This window comes from Oncorhynchus mykiss, chromosome 13 (assembly GCF_057628025.1).
Source record: "Oncorhynchus mykiss isolate SJ-2025 chromosome 13, ASM5762802v1, whole genome shotgun sequence".
In the NCBI taxonomy this organism is placed as follows: Eukaryota; Metazoa; Chordata; class Actinopteri; order Salmoniformes; family Salmonidae; genus Oncorhynchus; species Oncorhynchus mykiss.
In genome coordinates, this window is record NC_143034.1 from 16670001 (window position 1) to 16692797 (window position 22797).

Sequence of the window (22797 nt, forward strand, 5' to 3'; positions counted from 1 at the left end):
TGCCAATAAAACCCAATGTAAACATACAGTATGTTCCCCATGCCAATAAAACCCAATGTAAACATACAGTATGTTCCCCATGCCAATAAAACCCAATGTAAACATACAGTATGTCCCCCATGCCAATAAAACCCAATGTAAACATACAGTATGTCCCCCATGCCAATAAAACCCATTGAATTGAGAGAGAGAGACTGAGAGCATGGCAGAGAGAGAAGGAGTGGCAGAGGGAGTGAGGCTGAGAGCATGGCAGAGAGAGAAGAGCGAGAGGTGGGAGGTAAAGTCCTTTCCCATCATTTTTCTGTTCCCTATCAAAGTAGTGTAACACAAACAGCTTCTCTGCTGGCCTTGGGAACCAGATTCACAACATGTGGTTTTCATTTCGCACCAGAATGTTTTTTTTTTCCAACACCGTTGCAGCTTGTATACTCCCTCTCCGGCGCTCGAGGTCGTCAGGCTCATTACTACACACACCTGTCACCATTGTTATGCGCATCAGCGCCTCATCAGACTCACCTGGACTCCATCATCTCCCTGATTACCTTCCCTATATCAGTCATCCCTTTGGTTCCTTCCCCAGGCGTTATTGACTCTGTTTGTGTTCCATGGCTGTACACTACGCGTGTGTCTCGTTCTGGTCTATGCTTGTTTAGTTATTAAAGATCCACTCCCTGTACTTGCTTCCTGACTCCCAGTGTAGATGGTACCCCTTGTTTAGTTATTAAAGATCCACTCCCTGTACTTGCTTCCTGACTCCCAGTGTAGACGGTACCCCTTGTTTAGTTATTAAAGATCCACTCCCTGTACTTGCTTCCTGACTCCCAGTGTAGACGGTACCCCTTGTTTAGTTATTAAAGATCCACTCCCTGTACTTGCTTCCTGACTCCCAGTGTAGACGGTACCCCTTGTTTAGTTATTAAAGATCCACTCCCTGTACTTGCTTCCTGACTCCCAGTGTAGACGGTACCCCTTGTTTAGTTATTAAAGATCCACTCCCTGTACTTGCTTCCTGACTCCCAGTGTAGACGGTACCCCTTGTTTAGTTATTAAAGATCCACTCCCTGTACTTGCTTCCTGACTCCCAGTGTAGACGGTACGGCTTGTTTCTTAGTAAGTCGTGTTTCAGTCATTGTTTCATTCTAACAGGCTCAGTAAAAATGGGATGAAAAAAGACAAACTAATATGAGACGTTTAGACGAGGGTTGTTAAGTAGGGCACTGAAAAGTTTTGACACGGAAATGAGTTTCTTATTTGAAGAGATCAGGAAGTACCTTCTAGCTTCAATCAGTTTCTCAAAGTTTCCCCAGAACTCAAATGTGTTTCACTTGAAATGAAACTGAATGAATGAGCGGTCAGGCTGGTTCCACCAGGCGAGCGTTTTCCTGATTGTGAGGCTTGAGTGAATAAGCCAGAAACAAGGACGCTGATGGAAATAAATAATTAAACCATTGTAGGCAGCCTCCCTGTATGCAGGAATACTATGGACCCTGCCAGGCCCAGCACCAATATGTCTAGGTTGCTTCTTAAATGGCACCCTTTTCCCTATGTAGTGCACTACTATTGACACTATGGGCCCTGGTTAAAAGTGGTGCACTACATAGAGATAGGGAATAGGGTTCCATTTGGGACACAGATCCGGAGCACAAGGTACAGGAGGTTATCAGGGTCAGGTAAGGGAAGCACCCAGGTGGCAGACAGTGGGGTGTTTAAGGGGAAGGTTCTGTCCTGTCTGTGCTGCCCTCAACAAGCTACAGTTGGTCTGGATTGAACCTTTTTGTTAAATGTGTGTTCCAAATGTCACCCTATTCCCTATATAGTGCACTAATTCTGACCATGACCTAAAATAGTTTACTAAATAATATAGGGTGCCATTTGGGATGCACCAAATGAGTGTGTTGGGGGGAGGGGGGAAGAGTCTCATTTCTTGTTGGTAAGGTAACGATACACTTCCTGTACGGATCCACTGGTCCAATATGTTTCCACCCAAAGAACAAAGGAGAATCTCTAGCAGCATGTACTGTGTTTTCTCTTCTCCTCCCTGTCCTCTTCATTCCTTCTCTTTTCCCTCCAGTCCCCATCTCAATGAGACTAACCTGTAGGGGAGAGTGGGGAATGTTGAGCCATTTCTTACATTCAGCATCACTACGTCAAGGGAAATATAGTATTCTTTCTAACAACAACATCTACATATATTTCAGGATGTTGTGTATCCCTGGAAAGAATCAGAATCCATTCAAACATGGATATATCTGGGCTGCTGCATCCACCTCTTCCTCCTCATCTTTCTCCTCCTCTTCCTCTCTCTTTCTCCTCCCTGTTCTCTTTGTTCTCTTCCAGCAAAGTCTCTAACTTTCTCAGTGAGACCAACCTGTAAAGATCATTTTACAAAAGTAACACTAAACAAACACCAAAGTGTTTTCTTTGGTTAATTTGTGTTCGATCTTTGGTTATGTGTGTTTCTAGATGGGCCAGGTGAGCAGGAGGAGATGGAGCGGGGAGGAGGAAGAGGAGGAAGAGGGGGTCCAGGTCCAGCCGCGGGTGGAGATGTCCTGAGTGGGGAGGAGGAGTTGAGTGAGGAGGAGAAGACAAGAAAGAGAGCAGAGAGACGCAGGGCTAAGAGAAAGGTGAGTGGAACACACACACACTTGTACTACGTCACACCTATACCACATCATAATCAACCTGGTAACACTTAAAATGAAGTTTCTCTTCTACCTGTGGAACCTGTAATAACACTGTCATTACTACAGTAACATTGTTGCTACATAGTCATTAAGAAATGTCTGTGTAATTAATGTTAATGAATAATTAATGACGTAATAGAGTTGAATAATGGAGGTGGTTTTTGATATTGCACCAGAGAAATAAGGAACCAGTGACTATTTGTTTATCTCTGTCATTCCTGGTCCACCTGTCATTATCTCTGTCATACCTGGTCCACCTGTCATCATTCCTGGTCCACCTGTCATTATCTTTATTATACCTGGTCCACCTGTCATCATTCCTGGTCCACCTGTCATTATCTCTGTCATACCTGGTCCACCTGTCATTATCTCTGTCGTACCTGGTCCACCTGTCATCATTCCTGGTCCACCTGTCATTATCTCTGTCGTACCTGGTCCACCTGTCATCATTCCTGGTCCACCTGTCATTATCTCTGTCGTACCTGGTCCACCTGTCATCATTCCTGGTCCACCTGTCATTATCTCTGTCGTACCTGGTCCACCTGTCATCATTCCTGGTCCACCTGTCATTATCTCTGTCGTACCTGGTCCACCTGTCATCATCATCTCTGTCGTACCTGGTCCACCTGTCATTATCTCTGTCATACCTGGTCCACCTGTCATCATCATCTCTGTCGTACTTGGTCCACCTGTCATCATCATCTCTGTCGTACCTGGTCCACCTGCCTTCATCATCTCTGTCGTACCTGGTCCACCTGCCATCATCATCTCTGTCGTACCTGGTCCACCTGCCATCATCATCTCTGTCGTACCTGGTCCACCTGCCATCATCATCTCTGTCGTACCTGGTCCACCTGCCATCATCATCTCTGTCGTACCTGGTCCACCTGCCATCATCATCTCTGTCGTACCTGGTCCACCTGCCATCATCTCCTCTGTCATACCTGGTCCACCTGCCATCATCTCTGTCGTACCTGGTCCACCTGTCATTATCTCTGTCATACCTGGTCCACCTGTCATCATCATCTCTGTCGTACCTGGTCCACCTGCCATCATCATCTCTGTCGTACCTGGTCCACCTGCCATCATCATCTCTGTCGTACCTGGTCCACCTGCCATCATCCTCTCTGTCGTACCTGGTCCACCTGCCATCATCATCTCTGTCGTTCCTGGTCCACCTGCCATCATCATCTCTGTCGTACCTGGTCCACCTGCCATCATCATCTCTGTCGTACCTGGTCCACCTGCCATCATCATCTCTGTCGTACCTGGTCCACCTGCCATCATCTCCTCTGTCAAACCTGGTCCACCTGCCATCATCTCTGTCGTACCTGGTCCACCTGTCATCATCATCTCTGTCGTACCTGGTCCACCTGCCATCATCATCTCTGTCGTACCTGGTCCACCTGCCATCATCATCTCTGTCGTACCTGGTCCACCTGCCATCATCATCTCTGTCGTACCTGGTCCACCTGCCATCATCATCTCTGTCGTACCTGGTCCACCTGCCATCATCATCTCTGTCGTACCTGGTCCACCAGCCATCATCATCTCTGTCGTACCTGGTCCACCTGCCATAATCATCTCTGTCGTACCTGGTCCACCTGCCATCATCATCTCTGTCGTACCTGGTCCACCTGCCATCATCATCTCTGTCGTACCTGGTCCACCTGCCATCATCTCTGTCGTACCTGGTCCACCTGCCATCATCATCTCTGTCGTACCTGGTCCACCTGCCATCATCATCTCTGTCGTACCTGGTCCACCTGCCATCATTTCTGTCGTACCTGGTCCACGTCCACCTGTCATCCCTGTCGTACCCGGTCCACCTGTCATCATCCTCTCTGTCGTACCTGGTCCACCTGCCATCATCATCTCTGTCGTTCCTGGTCCACCTGCCATCATCATCTCTGTCGTACCTGGTCCACCTGCCATCATCATCTCTGTCGTACCTGGTCCACCTGCCATCATCATCTCTGTCGTACCTGGTCCACCTGCCATCATCATCTCTGTCGTACCTGGTCCACCTGCCATCATCATCTCTGTCGTACCTGGTCCACCTGCCATCATTTCTGTCGTACCTGGTCCACGTCCACCTGTCATCCCTGTCGTACCCGGTCCACCTGTCATCATCCTCTCTGTCGTACCTGGTCCACCTGCCATCATCATCTCTGTCGTTCCTGGTCCACCTGCCATCATCATCTCTGTCGTACCTGGTCCACCTGCCATCATCATCTCTGTCGTACCTGGTCCACCTGCCATCATCATCTCTGTCGTACCTGGTCCACCTGCCATTATCATCTCTGTCGTACCTGGTCCACCTGCCATCATCTCTGTCGTACCTGGTCCACCTGCCATCATCATCTCTGTCGTACCTGGTCCACCTGCCATCATTTCTGTCGTACCTGGTCCACGTCCACCTGTCATCCCTGTCGTACCCGGTCCACCTGCCATCATCATCTCTGTCGTACCTGGTCCACCTGCCATCATCATCTCTGTCGTACCTGGTCCACCTGCCATCATCATCTCTGTCGTACCTGGTCCACCTGTCATCATCTCTGTCGTACCTGGTCCACTTGCCATCATCATCTGTTGTACCTGGTCCACCTGCCATCATCATCTCTGTCGTACCTGGTCCACCTGCCATTATCATCTCTGTCGTACCTGGTCCACCTGCCATCATCATCATCTCTGTCGTACCTGGTCCACCTGCCATCATCATCTCTGTCCTCCTTACCCTCCCTCAACACACCTTTTACCATTCTCTCTTTACAGAGACAGAAAGAACGAAAGAAACTGGAGAAGGAGAAGAGTGCGGATGCTGAGCAGGAGGGAGAAGCGTCAGAGTCTGAGAGTGAAAGTGAGGAGGAGGAGGTAGAGAGGGTAGTACCTCCTGCCAAGAACAAGCCCACGCCTCCTCTCACTGTGTCTGGGAACAAGAGCAACCGCCAGCCCCCTGTCAGGACCCCAGAGGAGGTAGGGAAGGGAGGGAGGGAAGGACATGGAAGGCAGGGAGGTATGGAGGGGAGGATACACCAGAGAAACAAATAGATACAGGATGATAGAAAGTATTTATTTGTCTCTTTCTGTCTATTATGTCTGCGGCCCAAATGGCACCCCATTTCCTATATAATGCCCTACTTCTGACCAGAGCTATATGATTCTATGGGCCCTGGTCATAAGCAGTGCATTATAAGGGTGCCATTTTGGTTTATATCTCCTCCTCTAGGAGCCAGAGTGGGACGTCCGCAGTGCGTTTGTGGCCAACGCTGCCAGTCACATCAGACCCAAAGCCAGGACCAGTGCAGGCCACACCTCTAGAGAGAACAAGGAGAACGAGTCTAGGACCAGCGAGGTGCGGAGGGCTGGACACACACACACACACACACGCGCACACAGAGGCAGTGTTAACTGAGTTGTCTCATTTCAGGTGGCGAGTTCAGACCCTGTGAAGAAGAAGGGAGCTTCACTAACAGGTGACATGAACACAATCGTCTCAGAATGATTATTTCTATTCACTGAAATGACCCCAGTTTAACACTGTATGTGTGTGTTCTCCTCCAGAGAAGGGTATTCAGCTGTTTAAGCAGGGCCAGTACTCTCAGGCTGTGGACATGTTCTCTGAGGCTATCCACTGTGACCCCAAAGACCACAGGTACACCTTAAAGCTTGACCTCTGACCCTAAATACAACGTATCGCACCAACTATGCTCTCTGACCTGAAATTAGATTTCTGTCAACTTGTGTTTTAATGTGTCCTCTCTCTCTCTCTCTCTCTCGCTCTCTCTCTTTCTCTCTCTTTCTTCCTTCCCTCCCTCTCTCGCTATCTGTCTCTCTTTCTCTTTCAGGTTCTTTGGGAATCGTTCATACTGCTACTGGTGTCTGGAGCTCTATCCCTCTGCCCTATCAGACGCTCAGAGGTCCATCCAGCTCGCCCCTGATTGGCCAAAGGGATACTTCCGCAAGGGGAGTGCACTGATGGGGTTAAAGGTCAGTGTCTGAGCTCTCTACTGTGAACGTGAACATTCCTGTGTGTGTGTGTGTGTCTGTCTGTCTGTCTGTGAAAAATCTTCCTCCCCTCTTCTCTCTCCAGCGGTATGGTGAGGCAGAGGGGGCCATGCAGCAGGTGTTGAAGCTAGATCAGGACTGTGAGGAGGCCTCCATTGAGCTCTTCAACTGCAAGGTCCTGCAGCTCATGGTGAGGGGAGACTGGGGTCAGGGGTCAAATCAAATCATATTAGTCACTTGCGCCGAATACAACAGGTGTAGTAGACCTTACAGTGAAATGCTTACTTACGAACCCCTAACCAACAATGTAGTTAAAAAGAAATTAATATGAAGAAATAAAAGTAACAAGTAATTAAAGAGCAGCAGTAAAATAACAAGAGCGAGACTATATACGGAGGGGGTACCGGTACAGAGTCAATGTGCAGGGGCACCGGTTAGTTTAGGTAATATGTACATGTAGGTAGAGTTATTTAAGTGCATAGATGATAACAACAGAGTAGCAGCAGTGTAAAAGAGAGGGGGGGGGGGGGGGCAATGCAAATAGCCTGGGTAGCCATTTGATTAGATGTTCAGGAGTCTTATGGATTGGGGGGTAGAAGCTGTTTAGAAGCATCTTGGACCTACACTTGGCGCTCCGGTACCGCTTGCCCTGTGGTAGCAGAGAAAAGTCTGACTAAGGTGGCTGGAATCTGACCATTTTAGGGCCTTCCTCTGACACCGCCTGGTATAGAGGTCCTGGTTGGCAGGAAGCTTGGCCCCAGTGATGTACTTGGCCTTTCGCACTACCCTCTATAGTGCTTTGCGGTCGGAGGCCGGACAGTGATGCAACCTGCTCTCGATGGTGCAGCTGTAGAACCTTTTGAGGATCTGAGGACCCATGTCAAATCTTTTCAGTCTTATAATGGGGGTGTGCTCAGTCCTCTTTTTCCTGTAGTCCTCAATCATCTCCTTTGTCTTGATCACGTTGAGGGAAAGGTTGTTGTCCTGGCACCACACTGCCAGGTCTCTCCGTCGGTGATCAGTGCTACCACTGTTGTGTCATTGGCAAACGTAATGATGGTGTTGGAGTCGTGCATGGCCATGCAGTCATGAGTGAACAGGGAATACAGGTAGGGACTGAGCACGCACCCCTGAGGGGCCCCCGTGTTGAGGATCAGCGTGGCGGATGTGTTGTTACCTACCCTTACCACCTGGGGGCGGCCCGTCAGGAAGTCCAGGATCCAGTTGCAGAGGAGGTGTTTAGTCCCAGGGTCCTTAGCTTATTGATGAGCTTTGAGGGAACTATGATGTTGAACTGTGAGCTGTAGTCAATGAGAATAGAATTCTCACATAGGTGTTCCTTTTGTCCAAGTCGGAGAGGGCAGTGTGGAGTGCAATAGAAATTGCATCATCTGTGGATCTGTTGGTGTGATATGCAAATTGGAGTGGGTCTAGGGTTTCTAGAATAATGGTGTTGATGTGAGTCATGACCAGCCTTTCAAAGCACTTTATGCCTACAGACGTGAGTTTTACGGGTAGGAAGTCATTTAGGCAGGTTATCTTAGTGTTCTTGGGCACAGGCACGATGTTGGTCTGCTTAAAACATGTTGGTATTACAGACTTGGACAGGGAGAGGTTGAAAATGTCAGTGAAGACACTTGCCAGTTGGTCAGCGCACGTCCTGGTAATCCGTCTGGCCCTGCGGCCTTGTGAATGTTGACCTGTTTAAAACCTCTTGGAACTACCCATCCCGGATCTGGGAGAATTGTCATCAACTACACTAATTAGCATAGCGCAAGGGCCAAATAATCTTACTAGACAATATTCATATTCATGAAATCACAAGTGAAATATAGTGAAACACAGCTTAGCCTTTTGTTAATCACCTTGTCATCTCAGATTTTGAAATTATGCTTTACAGCCAAAGCAAGACAAGCGTTTCTGTAAGTTTATCGATAGCCTAGCATAGCATCATGTCCAGCTAGCAGCAGGAAGCTTGGTCACAAATCAGAAAAGCAATCAAATTAACCGTTTACCTTTGATGATCTTCGGATGTTTTCACTGACGGGACTCCCAGTTAGACAGCAAATGTTCCTTTTGTTCCATAAAAATTATTTTTATACCCAAAATACCTCCGTTTGTTTGTCATGTTATGTTGAGGTATCCACCGGAAATAGCGGTCACGACAACTCCAAATCCAAATTATATCCATAATATCGACAGAAACATGGCAAACGTTTTTTATAATCAATCCTCAAGGTGTTTTTCAAATATCTATTTGATAATATATCAACTGGGACAATTGGCTTTTCAGTAGGACCGAGAGGAAAAATGGCTACCTCTGTCTTTTACGCAAGAATCACTCTGAGAGCCCTCAGCTGGCCACTTACGCAATGTGGTCTTTTACGTTCATTTTTCAACATAAAGGCGTGAAACTACGTCTAAAGGCTGTAGACACCTTAGGGAATACGTAGAAAAGGGAATCTGGTTGATATCCCTTTCAATGGTCAATAGGGATGCATAGGAAAACAGAGCGTTCAAAATAAGAGTCACTTCCTGATTGGATTTTCCTCAGGCTTTCGCCTGCATTATCAGTTCTGTTATACTCACAGACAATATTTTTACAGTTTTGGAGTGTTTTCTATCCTAAGCTGTCAATTATATGCATATTCTAGCATCTGGTCCTGAAAAATAGGCCGTTAGGATATAATTATGGTCAGATTTGCCAAATGGAGGGTGAGGGAGAGCTTTGTATGTGTCTTTGTGTGTGGAGTAAAGTTGATCCAGTTTTTTTCCCCTCTGGTTGTACATTTAACATGCTGATAGAAATTTGGCAAGACTGATTTAAGTTTCCCTGCATTAAAGTCCCCAGCCACTAGGAGCGCCGCCTCTGGGTGAGCATTTTCCTGTTTGCTTATGGCAATACAGCTCATTCAGTGTGGTCTTAGTGCCAGTGGTGGTGGTATGTAGACAGCTGTGAAAAATACAGATGATAACTCTCTAGGTAGACAGTGTGGTCTACAGCTTATCATGAGATACTCTACTTCAGGTGAGCAAAACCTTGAGACTTCCTTAGACTTCCTTCCTCCTGGTGCACCAGGAGTTATTTACAAAAATACATAGTCCGCCGCCCCTTGTCTTTTATTTTTTAATTTAACTAGGCAAGTCAGTTAAGAACAAATTCTTATTTACAATGACGGCCAAGAAACAGTGGCAGTTAACTGCCTTGTTCAGGAGCAGAACGACAGATTTATTCTACCTTGTCAGCTCCTGGATTTGATCTTACAACCTTTCGGTTACTAGTCCAACGCTCTAACCACTAGGCTACCTGCCGCCCCAGGTCTGAACGACGACGCTGTTCTTTCCTGCCGATACGGCGTATAACCAGCCACCTGTTGATAATGTCGTCGTTCAGCCACGGCTCTGTGAAGCATAAAATATTACAGTCCTGTATGTCCCATTGGTAGTTTAATCTTCCGCGTAGGTCATCGATTTTATTTTCAAGAGTTTGCACGTTTGCTAACCGAATGAAAGGAATTGGAGGTTTATTCGATCGCCTACGATCGGGTCAGGCTCTAGTCTTTTGTTATAGGATAACTTTGGTGTTGATTGGTGAACTTGTGATGAGATTTTTTTTGTCTTTTCTGTTTTGTTCCTGAGATCTGATCTGATATCAGTTTATCAATTCACCCTTTCTCTCTCCTGTAGGATCTGGGTTTTGAAGAGGGGCAGAGTGTGTTGCTGTTGGAGAAGTTTACCACGGTGCAGGCTGCTCTCGGCTCCCCTGAGGCTGATAGAGGTATTGGGACAGGCTGTATTACCAGACCCCACCACAGGGGGCGTAGTATAAACATGCTGCACTACCAGACCCCACCACAGGGGGGCATAGTATAGACAGGCTACTCTACCAGACCCCACCACAGGGGGCATAGTATAGACGGGTTGCACTACCAGACCCCACCACAGGGGGCGCAGTATAGACAGGTTGCACTACCAGGCCCCACCACAGGGGGCGCAGTATAGCCAGGTTGCACTACCAGACCCCACCACAGGGGGCGTAGTATAGACAGGTTGCACTACCAGACCCCACCACAGGGGGCATAGTATAGACAGGTTGCACTACCAGACCCCACCACAGGGGGCGTAGTATAGACAGGTTGCACTACCAGACCTCACCACAGGGGCGTAGTATAGACAGGTTGCACTACCAGACACCACCACAGGGGACATAGTATAGACATGCTGCACAACCAGACCCCACCACAGGGGGCATAGTATGGACAGGTTGCACTACCAGACCCCACCACAGGGGGTGCAGTATAGACAGGTTGCACTACCAGACCCCACCACAGGGGGTGCAGTATAGACAGGTTGCACTACCAGACCCCACCACAGGGGGCATAGCCATTGCATTTAAAGAGTTTGATTTACCAAATATACTACAACAATATAGAAATACTTACTGTACATCTGACATTGATTTGTTGTGAGGTTCCATAGTAAAGTGAACCTTTTCCTCTTCCTACTGCAGTGGTGGACCTCTCCTCCCCTGAGGACTCTACTGGGTGAGTATGTTGAACTGGGTATCATACCTGGGTTGTTAGTGTGACTCTATACCATGTTATCCCATTGAGCTAAAGTCTAGGCATTAGCTTCGGGAGCTAACCTTGTCTGAGACATGAAGATTCATGTTCTCTCGTCATTTGAGACCAGCTTTGTTGACCGAGGCCACCACTCTGTTTGTTATCTAGTCATTTGAGACCAGCTTTGTTGAGGCCACCACCACTCTGTTTGTTATCTAGTCATTTGAGACCAGCTTTGTTGACCGAGGCCACCACTCTGTTTGTTATCTCGTCATTTGAGACCAGCTTTGTTGAGGCCACCACCACTCTGTTTGTTATCTCGTCATTTGAGACCAGCTTTGTTGAGGCCACCACCACTCTGTTTGTTATTCGTCATCTAAATGGTCCTATAATACATCATGTAATTTACATCCCTACAGTTCTAGAAGCTATAGACGGTCCCAAATGGCCCCCTATTCCAGGGTTTCCGTCAGGAAAATGTTGCGCTGGACATTTGCCAAGAAGCATTTGAATTTACCGGATGTGAGAAATTTAATGGACCTCATATGCATTGGGTGCTTCAGCTGATTAGGGCGTCCACCATCTGTCAGAATGACAGAAATCACATTTACAGTAAATGATGGTAATTCATATTAACAGAACATGCAAGTCGAAGATGCAACAATGTGTGGTAATTATTACCACATTCTGATTCTCACTGTGAAGATGTTAGAATAACTGTCCAAATGTACTTTTCCTCAACCAGACGAGTAACAAACAGCACAATAACTAGCCTGTCAATCTACTATCCCCCATAGGAGAAACGTTCACCTGTTCTATTGGTCAACTTGTGGAGAAAGAAATAGCCTATACCAAACACTCTGGGACAGTTGTGGGAAGATAGATCACAAATTGCATAGTCGATCACCAAGCATTTCTGTGAAAAACCCAACGATAAAGCCTTGTGTTCCTATAAACATTTTGGGGTTTCGCGCTGTTGATGGTAGGTGCACTTGATTCAGCAGCCCTAGTGCCGGGAAGGCAAAGTGTTTCCATTTTAAACCATTTCATGTGTCTAAAGGTAGAACTCCGCCTACTCGGCAGGCCCAGAGAGCAAATCAAGTGCACCTATAGGCCTACCGCTGCCCAGTCAGATAGCTCAGATCACCGAGTCTGCACAGTTTCCTCGCTCCATAGACTGTAAAAAGAAGCCTTGAACTCACAGCAAAGTTGATCCTGTGAGATTTCAAAACGTTTAAAACCACGAGTAGAGAGACAACGAATACAGCAGAGAGCTGCTTTTTTCTTGACTGAGTTCATGTTTAAGTTGTTATTCAGCACTGTCAACACTTAGTTCATCCGTTTTATAAGCCATAAAATGCAAGTGTTTTCAATAAGCTTGCGTCGTTGTTATTTCTCTGGTCATAGGAGTAACAACATTTAATTGGTTCATGAGGCAGAAGTAATGCAGTGCGACTTAAGCCTCACCATCAGCTGGAAGACTGTGTCCCCTTTTCTCAGCTGAAGGAGAGAGAGAGGAGGGACGGAGAGGAGGGACGGTGAGTCGGGTGAGAGGCAGCCTCCGCTGCTCCTTCCCTCCCCTCAGACTGACCATCAGATGCAGGCCATCAGTACAGTACAAAAAATAAGCAAATTATTATGCTCACTCAGCTGTGCCTCACAAGCAATAGAACAAATGATATATTACCAGTGTGATCATATACCTACAATTTTTGAAATGGTCTGAGAAGAACAACATTGGCAGGCCAATTCAAGCGCAGCCAATATGCAGTGATGATATATAGGGCCTATAGCCTACTGTACAAACCTCATTGCTACAGATCTGTGTTTAATTAGTTAATGTTGCAAAAGGCTTATGTTTAAGTCATGTTTTTAAAAATCTGAGCGGTAGATCTCGGCTTGCCTTTTGACTCCGTGATCTTTACTCAGAAAAGGTTGTTGACCGCTGGTTTAGATTAAAATGTTAAACTATTTTTTCCTCACATTATAAATGCAACAATGTGCACAAGGCAGTAGGCGATGTGTGAATGTTTGTTCCACAATGACATTAGCGGGAGAACACCATTGTCAAAAGAGCACTGCACATGCGAGTGGTTTCATGTGACAGAGATGAAAATATTTGTTAGAAATTTTGAGAGGGGACATCTGATATGCAACAACTAGCATGCGTTGCTGGTATGACTAGGATTGTGCCTTTGTTTACTGGACGAGAAAGAAAGTTGATATAAAATAATTGCCTCCACAGGCTAGGCTACTTTGACGCAAAGTAAGACATGCCTAATAATGTGTAGTAAAACCAGGGGTTGGAACCGGTTTGGGGAACAGACTTCGAAAATGAAGAACAGAACCAGAACTAAGAACGAAAGTGATCTATACTCTACCGGAACAGAACTGTTATTTTAAAAGCATGCGAACCGGTTAATAATGTTATTTTCTTTCTGGGAATTTTTTTCCAGTCCCACCAAAAATGCAACAAAGTGCCTATGCAAAGCCCTCATTCTGTTACTCAGAAACTTAATCCAGTGTCTGCCTGCCTGCCAGCTGAAAATTGTGTGTGTGTGTGTGTAGGCTAACTGCCCCTCCCTCTGAAGCATAGTCTACCGTAGCTACTGACGTTACACGCTTGATTAAAATATTTTTTATTAGAGAAGAATGGATGAACCTTTTCATTGCCTGTTAAGGATACTATAGTACTATATACATGTTTTTATTTGAATTCTGGTGCTGCTCTGCACACAAGCTTGTTAGCTAGCTAGCTAGCTCTGGTCTAGCTATTTTCAAGCAAATGGGCAGGCAGGGTACGGCAGTTTCCTAGTGTACTGTAGTGGAACTGAGAGTCATGATCAAGGGTTTGTTCAGTTTCCTAGTGTACTGTAGTGGAACTGGAAGTCATGATCAAGGGTTTGTTCAGTTTCCTAGTGTACTGTAGTGGAACTGAGAGTCATGATCAAGGGTTTGTTCAGTTTCCTAGTGTACTGTAGTGGAACTGAGAGTCATGATCAAGGGTTTGTTCAGTTTCCTAGTGTACTGTAGTGGAACTGGAGTCATGATCAAGGGTTTGTTCAGTTTCCTAGTGTACTGTAGTGGAACTGAGAGTCATGATCAAGGGTTTGTTCTGGTCCAATGTTAGTTAAGCCAACTCACTGAAGTTCAGACATTCAAAGTTCCTTCATAGAAGCTTCTCCTTCGCAGGTATGATTCTGTGGGCCTAATTCAGATAATGCATGTCATCACTTTATGACCAACTCCCTTCTCACCAGTGTATTTTTAGTCACATCTAGCACCCTTCTCTACACTTGTCTGTCCAATGCATGTACTTAGCTTGTCCGCTGCATAGCAAGCTGCTCTATCCATTGGTGAAGTCATTTAATGTCGAGCTAAATGTAAAAAAAAAAATATATATATATATATATATATTTTAGAGGTTTTAAAAGGAACGATATAAACAGTTACTTTTGTTTGAACCGGTTCAGAACATTATTTTGCTGGTCGGAACAGTGGAGCGGCACAAACAAAATAATGGTTCTGTTCAGAACGAATAGATTGGAAAATGATTTTGGTTCCAACCCCTGATTTAAAACGTTCAGGTTTCAATCAATTAATTAAGTATGTTTTCAAAATGCCTACTGCCTCCATCTCATTGCAAAGTGGTGTGTGACGAGGTGATGAAGCCGTCTTGTTAATTTGCTGTTTGAGGAGCTGTATCAGCATCTCTCCTGCTGTCTGACAGATTTACCTCTCAGAGGCTCTGCATCTGTAGGCTGTACGCGTGATAAATATAATGCATTACGAATATACTGTACACGTGCCAATTTAATTCCACTGAATTATGCAAATTAACCTATAGACTGATAAGCATGTCCAGTCCAATGTATTTAGATCATCTGGTATTTCCATCAATGAATAACGCTTTTTAGCCTGTTTCACAATGGGATTTTTTTCTTCTTCTCCCGGACAATTGGCCAATGGTAATTTTATTTATCGGCTTTTCATTTTTTTTAATCGGCCAAAAGCCGGCTATTACTGGCTAATGGAAACCCTGCCCTATTCCCTATATTGTGCACTTCTTTCGACAAGAGCCCTATAGGCCTTGGTCAAAGGAATGAACTACAGTTGAAGTCGGAAGTTTACATACACCTTCGCCAAATACATTTAAACTCAGTTTTTCATAATTCCTGACATTTAATCCCAGTAAAAAAATCACTGTTTTAGGTAGGATCACCACTTTATGTTAAGAATGTGAAATGTCAGAATAATAGCAGAGAGAATAATTTATTTCAGCTTTTATTTCTTTCATCACATTCCCAGTGGGTCAGAAGTTTACATACACTCAATTAGTATTTGGTAGCATTCCCTTTAAATGGTTTAACTTGGGTGAAACGTTTCGGGTAGCCTTCCACAAGCTTCCCACAATAAGTTGGGTGAGTTTTGGCCCATTCCTCCTGACAGAGCTGGTGTAACGGAGTCAGGTTTTTAGGCCTCCTTGCTCGCACACACTTTCAGTTCTGCCCACAAATGTTCTATAGGATTGAGGTCAGAGCTTTGTGATGGCCACTTCAATACCTTCGTTGTCCTTAAGGCATTTTGCTTTGGAAATATGGTTGGGGTCATTGTTCATTTGGAAGACCCATTTGTGACGAAGCTTTAACTTCCTGACTGATGTCTTGAGATGTTGCTTCAATATATCCACTCATGATGCCATCCATTTTGTGAAGGACACCAGTCCCTCCTGCAGCAAAGCACCCCCACAACATGATGCTGCCACCCCTGTGCTTCACGGTTGGGATGGTATTCTTTGGCTTGCAAGCCTCCCCCTTTTTCCTCCAAACATAACGATGGTCATTATGGCCAAACAGATCTATTTCTGTTTCATCAGACCAGAGGACATTTCTCCAAAAAGTACGATCTTTGTCCCCATGTGCAGTTGCAAACCGTAGTCTGGCTTTTTTTATGGCGGTTTTGGAGCAGTGGCTTCTTCCTTGCTGAGCAGCCTTTCAGGTTATGTCGATATAGGACTCATTTTACTGTGGATATAGATACTTTTGTACCTGTTTCCTCCAGCATCTTCACACGGTCCTTTGCTGTTGTTCTGGGATTGATTTTCACTTTTGGCACCGAAGTACGTTCATCTCTAGGAGACAGAACGAGTCTCCTTCCTGAACGGTATGACGGCTGCGTGGTCCCATGGTGTTTATACTTGCGTACTATTCTTTGTACAGATGAACGTGGTACCTTCTGGCGTTTGGAAATTGCTCCCAAGGATGAATCAGACTTGTGGAGGTCTACCATTTTTTTCTGAGGTCCTGGCTGATTTCTTTTGATTTTCCCATGATGTCAAGCAAAGAGGCATTGAGTTTGAAGGATTGGCCTTGAAATATATCCACAGGTACAACTCCAATTGACTCAAATTATGTTAATTAGCCTATCAGAAGCTTTTAAGCCATGACATCATTTTCTGGAATTTTCCAAGCTGTTTAAAGGCACAGTCAACTTAGTGTATGTAAACTTTTGACCCACTGGAATTGTGATACTGTGAACTATAAGTGAAATAATCTGTCTAAACAATTGTTGGACAAATTACTTGTCATGCACAAAGTAGATATCCTAACCGACTTACCAAAACTATAGTTTGTTAACAAGAAATTTGTTGAGTGGTTGAAAACGAGTTTTAATGACTCCAACCTATGTGTATGTAAACTTCCGACTCCAACTGTATGTAGGGAATAGGGTGCCATTTAGGTTGCATTCATAATGTTGTGGTGTTATGTTGCTGTAATGAATGTGTTTTTCCTCTTATCCTCAGGTCCCCCTGTCCCTCTCTCTGGGTGGGGAACGTCACCGTGGACCTCACTGAGAAGCACATATGGGACCTTTTCAAAACGTACGACCACCATGCCCCATTTCCATCTGTTTTAGTTCAGTAGCCTGACCTATCTATCTCCATATCCACTGCTTAGGCTTCTCTTGCTGTGACTTTCTTTGTTTCTGACATGGTGTGTGGTGATAATCATCAAGAAACAATTTCATTAACACCTTAAACGGGTCACTCAAAATGGCCGCCGGTCCACCATTCTAATACTATGACATTTATCTGTTTGTTGAGTTGGAATGGTGATCATTATTCTTTTACCTTCTAATTCTATGTTTTTACTGTAGGTGTGGGGAAATAGAGAGAATGTAGAACTCTGATACTAATTCTATGTTCTGTACCATAGGTGTGGTGAGATAGAGAGTATCAGAGTTCTACACGAGAGATTCTGTGCCTTTGTCAACTTCAAGAATGCCAACATGGCCGCTCGCGCCTTGGAGAGGCTCCAGGTGAGTGATGGGATGAAACATAATGCTGTCTAAATGCCTTCAACTATGTGAGTTGTGCTTTCAATTCCTCAGCTTGAACTTTAGGAGTGTGTACTTTTGGGACTATGCTATTGTACTTTTGGAACTATGCTATTGGTTCCATTGCACTTTTGGGACTATGCTTTTGGTTCCATTGTACTTTTGGGACTATGCTTTTGGTTCCATTGTACTTTTGGGACTATGCTTTTGGTACCATTGTACTTTTGGGACTATGCTATTGTACTTTTGGGAGTATGCTCTTGGTTCTATTGTCCGATTGGAAATATGCTTTGGGTTCCATTGTACTTTTGGGACTATGTTTATTTAACCAGGCTAGTCAATTATTAATAACAAATTATTATTTACAATGACGGTGAGACTAAAGGCCTTGTGTGAGTACGGATAACCCCTCAAAAAACAGTTTACATCTAATCAACATAATAGTCCAAATCGCCTAAAAACCTGTCCGTTCAAGATAGAGATATCAGTCCAACGCAAAGGTGGCAGAGCGAGCGCGATGTTTGTCAGACCAAGAGACATCCCGAAAAACGAAAACATCTGTACAAAAACATGATTTAAAAATAAGTTTGACTAAAAGGACAACACAGACAGAAGACACTGGCAACATCTCAAATACACCAGCAAACAGTATGTGTGTGTGTGTGTGTGTGTGTGTGTAGTGTAAAACAACAGGCTTCCTTACATAAGGCAATGCAAACTAGTGACATGGGGTGACAACTAGAAACAGCTACACGGCTCAACAACCTGTTCATCTATTTAACCTTTGAACTCCTCCAGGGACACCAGGTCCTGGTGTTTTAGGTTGGCCCGGAGGGAATTCAAGATCAGGAGCTGAGTAATGAAAGGGACTATTTGCATAAAACACGATTGAGATCTGAGCTTGTATTATGTGTTCTCATTTTGAGCTAGAAGAGCAATGTTTCTTAACTGAATAAGAATGTACCAGGGTTTGAGGCTGCGTGTTGCTACTGATGTACACCTGACAGCACTGTAGAGATCACAATGGTGAGTTAGACGTCTCTGCATGATACACAGAGTCAAGAGCCTTCAGTGTAGAGCTTGAGTCTTGCACATAAATAGTATCAAAATTGTTCAACACAGAGAGAAAACTCCTTTCTGGCAGCAAAGGAAAAACAATCTTTGTGCCGGTAATTAAACCCAATACGTTGTTATTGTTTCCATTGTACTTTTGGGACTATGCTATTGGTCCTATTGCATGTAGTATTTTGAATGTGCCTGCTGTTTGTCCTCCTGTCCAGGGTGTGGAGCTGGAGAGCACCAGGCTGGTAATCAGGTACCCAGACCGCTGGATGCAGAGAACCCCTCCCTCTCCTCAGAGGACCAACTCTATCGGCCTCAACACCCAGTACGACTCCACAGGGTAAAGACATCCGTCTGTCATTCAACACATCATTATGAGTTATTCTAAAGTGTTACCAATCATCTCATATTAACTTTTGAAATGTACAAAGTGATGGAAGGAGGAAGCAGGAGCTCAGGTGCAGGTGTTTGTGTTTTCATACTGTTTGTCTCTCTCTCTCCCAGGAACAGGAGGATGGCTCCCATCAATGGTAACGAGTGTTTCTTCTGGAGGACCACTGGCTGTTTCTATGGTGACAAGTGTCGCTTCAAACACAAGCCTGACCAGAGAGGAAGAGACAGGAAACCATGGCAACCCTGACCACCATGACAACCCTGACCACCACGCAGGGACTGGATAGTACAGAGGGAGGAGAATGATGAGGATGAGGGACTGTGTCCCTACTTTAAAAGGGAACAGGAAGCTGGGGATGAGGGGGGGGGTGTCACCCCGTTTGTAGTCCTCTGGCACAGACCACAGATCCCAGACAGAACACTAGACATATATACTGAGTGTGTGAAGTGTCAATCAAAGTGAAGAGGAGTGCACCTCTGATTTCCTTCCCCCTCTCCCTCGGCCTGAGCTGTGAAACATGGAAATGACATCATCATTAGAAGTTGAAGGGATCTTTGCCCAGTGAACCGCCTCTATGATGACCATGTTGTAGACACTAAGGGGGCTGACATCTGTTGTTATCATGTGTTTTACTGTGTATGTATGGTCATGTGACCTGAATGTGTCACTTTGAGACTCAGTGCCAGCCTGATGCCATAGGGTGCCAAGTAATTGTCCCTACAGGGGATAAATAAACAATGCTTTTTAATTGAATATGGGGCATGTTCCAGGCAGACTAAATTGCAGTCACCTGCCTTCTCTCACAACACCTGGATAAGTGTTTGTTTAAGATGTCAGCTAACCCATCATGATATAGCAAACTGATGCAGGACTGCACAGTCAGTGACGTGGCACACAACCATGAGTCAGTCTGGAACGTCACCAGTGTCCATGGGGTGTTCTAACATCCAGACCACCTTAAATTAAACAAGTAGTGTGCTACTGTGGATATTGGAACAAGACCCGTAACACCATCCTAATATTGAGTTGCTCCTCCCCCTTTAACCCTCAGAACTGCCTCAGTTCGTCAGGGCATGGACTCTACAAGGTGTTGAAAGCGTTCCACAGGGACGCTGGCCCATGTTGACTCCAATGCTTCCCACAGTTGTGTCAAGTTGGCTGGATGTCCTTTGGGTGGTGGAACATTCTTGATACACACGGGAAACTGTTGAGTGAAAAACCCAGCAGCGTTGTAGTTCTTGACACACTCAAAGCAGTGCGCCTGGCACCTCATACTCTACCCCGTTCAAAGACACTTAAATCGTTTGTCTTGTCCGTTCACCCTCTGAATGGCACACATACACAACCCATGTCTCAATGCTTAAACATCCTTCTTTAACCTGACTCCTCCCCTTCATCTTTAACCTGACTCCTCCCCTTCATCTTTAACCTGACTCCTCCCCTTCATCTTTAACCTGACTCCTCCCCTTCATCTTTAACCTGACTCCTCCCCTTCATCTACACCGATTTGAAGTGGATTTAACAAGTGATCATAGCTTTCACCTGGATTCACCTGGTCATTTATGTTACAGAAATAGCAGGTATTCCTAATATTTTGTACACACAGTGTTAGCTCGGTGGACTAATACATGTCTGTTCAGTGGAATAATACATGTCTGTTCAGTGGAATAATACATGTCTGTTCAGTGGACTAATACATGTCTGTTCAGTGGACTAATTAAATTCAAGTTGACTAAAGTGACAATATGAGGAGCACAGAATGATTGATTGAGAGCATCAATGTAAATAGACAATCTGTCTGTATCCTCTCAGCATGTGGGGGAGCTGAGTGTACAAATGACTACTGGTTTATTATGTCAATCAGTTGTATTCATTCATAATAAAATACAGTTTTATCAGATCAGATGAAGTTTCATTATTAAATGTACATTTTATCCGCTGCCACGTGTTGTATATTTATATTTACGTTTCCCTCTGATTGAATTGTCTGAATTCACTTGTCGAGTGACAAAGAAAAAAAACGACATTGATGAAAGATGTGAATCCCTCTACTGGCAAAGACTTAGACCGTATCTAGGAAAACGATTTAGGCTTTGACTGTTCCTCTCTGCCCCTGTTCCTCTCTGCCCCTGTTCCTCTCTGCCCCTGTTCCTCTCTGCCCCTGTTCCTCTCTGCCCCTGTTCCTCTCTGCCCCTGCTCCTCTCTCCCCCTGTTCCTCTCTCCCCCTGTTCCTCTCTCCCCCTGTTCCTCTCTGCCCCTGTTCCTCTCTGCCCCTGTTCCTCTCTCCCCCTGTTCCTCTCTGCCCCTGTTCCTCTCTGCCCCTGGCCCCAGTCCTTTTTTGTCTGCGTCCCTTTTCTCCACCCTTCCCGAAGTGTGCACTAACAATCACCAATCACACACGCACACAGAGGCAGTGTTGACTGAGTTGTCTCATTTCAGGTGGAGAGTTCAGACCCTGTGAAGAAGGGAGCTTCACTAACAGGTGACATGAACACAATTGTCTCAGAATTATTATTTCTATTCACTGAAATGACCCCAGTTTAACACTGTATGTGTGTGTTCTCCTCCAGAGAAGAGTATTCAGTTGTTTAAGCAGGGCCAGTACTCTCAGGCTGTGAACATGTTCTCCGAGGCTATCCACTGTTACACCAAAGTCCACAGATACACAGCACCTTAAAGCTTGACCTCTAACCTATGACCCCAAACACCAGGCACACATCATAAAATACCACAATACTCAAATTAGATTTGTGTAATCTTGTCCAAACTCTCTCGCTCTGGTTCTTTGGGAATAATTGATACAGCTAAGGGTGTTTGGAGATCTACTCCTCTGACTTATCACAAGCTCAGAAGTCCATCCAGCTTGCTCCTGATTGGCCAAAGTGATGCTTCCACAAGGGAGTGCACTAACAGGGTTGAAGGTCACTATCTGAGCTATCTACTGTGAACGTGCACAATGCTTTGTGTGTGTCTGTCTGTCAGAATTCTGACTCTCTCGCCATCTTTCTTCCTCCCCCCCCCCTCTTCTCTCCAGCAGTATGGTGAGGCAGAGAGGGCCATGTAACAGAGTGGAGGCTCCTCAGAGGAGGAAGGGGAGGGACATCCCCCTTAGTGAGTTTAACTATGTAATCAAATAAATTATTAAAACACACTATTTCGCAATGAAGGTCTATAGTAGCCTCAACAGCACTCTGTAGGGTAGCACCATGGTGTAGCTGGAGGACAGCTAGCTTCCGTGCCCTGGTACATTGATTTCCATACAAAACCTAGGAGGCTCATGGTTCTCGCCCCCTTCCATAGACTTACACAGTAATTATGACAAGTTCCAGAGCATGTTCTCCAACCTGTCAGAGCTCTTGCAGAATAAACTGACGTTTGTCCACCCAATCAAAGGATCAGAGAATGAATCTAGTACTGAAAGCATAAGCTGCAGCTAGCTAGCACTGCAGTGCATACAATGTGGTGATTAGTTGACTCAGAGAGAAAGACAATAGTTGAACAGTTTTGAACAAACACATTTTTTCCAAAATGAAGGAGGAGCAAAATAGAGAGCGATTTCATCATTATTTTTCACTTTCACTTTCTTAGCTAGCAAATGCAGCTATCTAGTTTAGCCCAGTCAAACACCCTGCTGAAACAGAGGGATGCTATATTAGCTAGCTGACTATGATGATCCAACTCAACACTGGAACTCTTCCAAGTCAAGGGAAGCTTTTGGTTTTACTCATTTATTGCCACCGGGGCTCGCCTG

The 22797-nt window shown here is 45.2% G+C and overlaps 1 protein-coding gene and 1 long non-coding RNA gene across 3 annotated transcripts in view; one reads left to right on the top strand and one right to left on the bottom strand.

The window, feature by feature from the left end:
* LOC110487250 (uncharacterized) overlaps positions 1–22797 on the top strand; it is a 114374-nt gene that overhangs the window by 11086 nt on the left and 80491 nt on the right. The window contains exons 2-14 of one of the 2 annotated variants that reach the window (XM_090195484.1): positions 2464–2624; positions 5460–5660; positions 5914–6039; positions 6115–6160; positions 6249–6339; positions 6533–6674; positions 6778–6882; positions 10380–10470; positions 11203–11236; positions 17058–17135; positions 17470–17572; positions 18871–18992; positions 19157–20949. In XM_090195484.1, the coding sequence (XP_090051610.1) occupies positions 2464–2624; positions 5460–5660; positions 5914–6039; positions 6115–6160; positions 6249–6339; positions 6533–6674; positions 6778–6882; positions 10380–10470; positions 11203–11236; positions 17058–17135; positions 17470–17572; positions 18871–18992; positions 19157–19292 (1436 nt within the window). In that variant the 3' untranslated portion in view covers positions 19293–20949. Of the gene's footprint in view, positions 1–2463; positions 2625–5459; positions 5661–5913; positions 6040–6114; positions 6161–6248; positions 6340–6532; positions 6675–6777; positions 6883–10379; positions 10471–11202; positions 11237–17057; positions 17136–17469; positions 17573–18870; positions 18993–19156; positions 20950–22797 lie in introns of those variants that run through there. The other variant, XM_090195483.1, reaches the window with a different exon arrangement.
* Positions 19690–21303, bottom strand: LOC149978748 (uncharacterized). Its single transcript, XR_016485709.1, has 2 exons — positions 20501–21303; positions 19690–20425 (listed from the first exon to the last, which is right to left on the bottom strand). It is a non-coding gene; the product is annotated as an uncharacterized LOC149978748 (long non-coding RNA).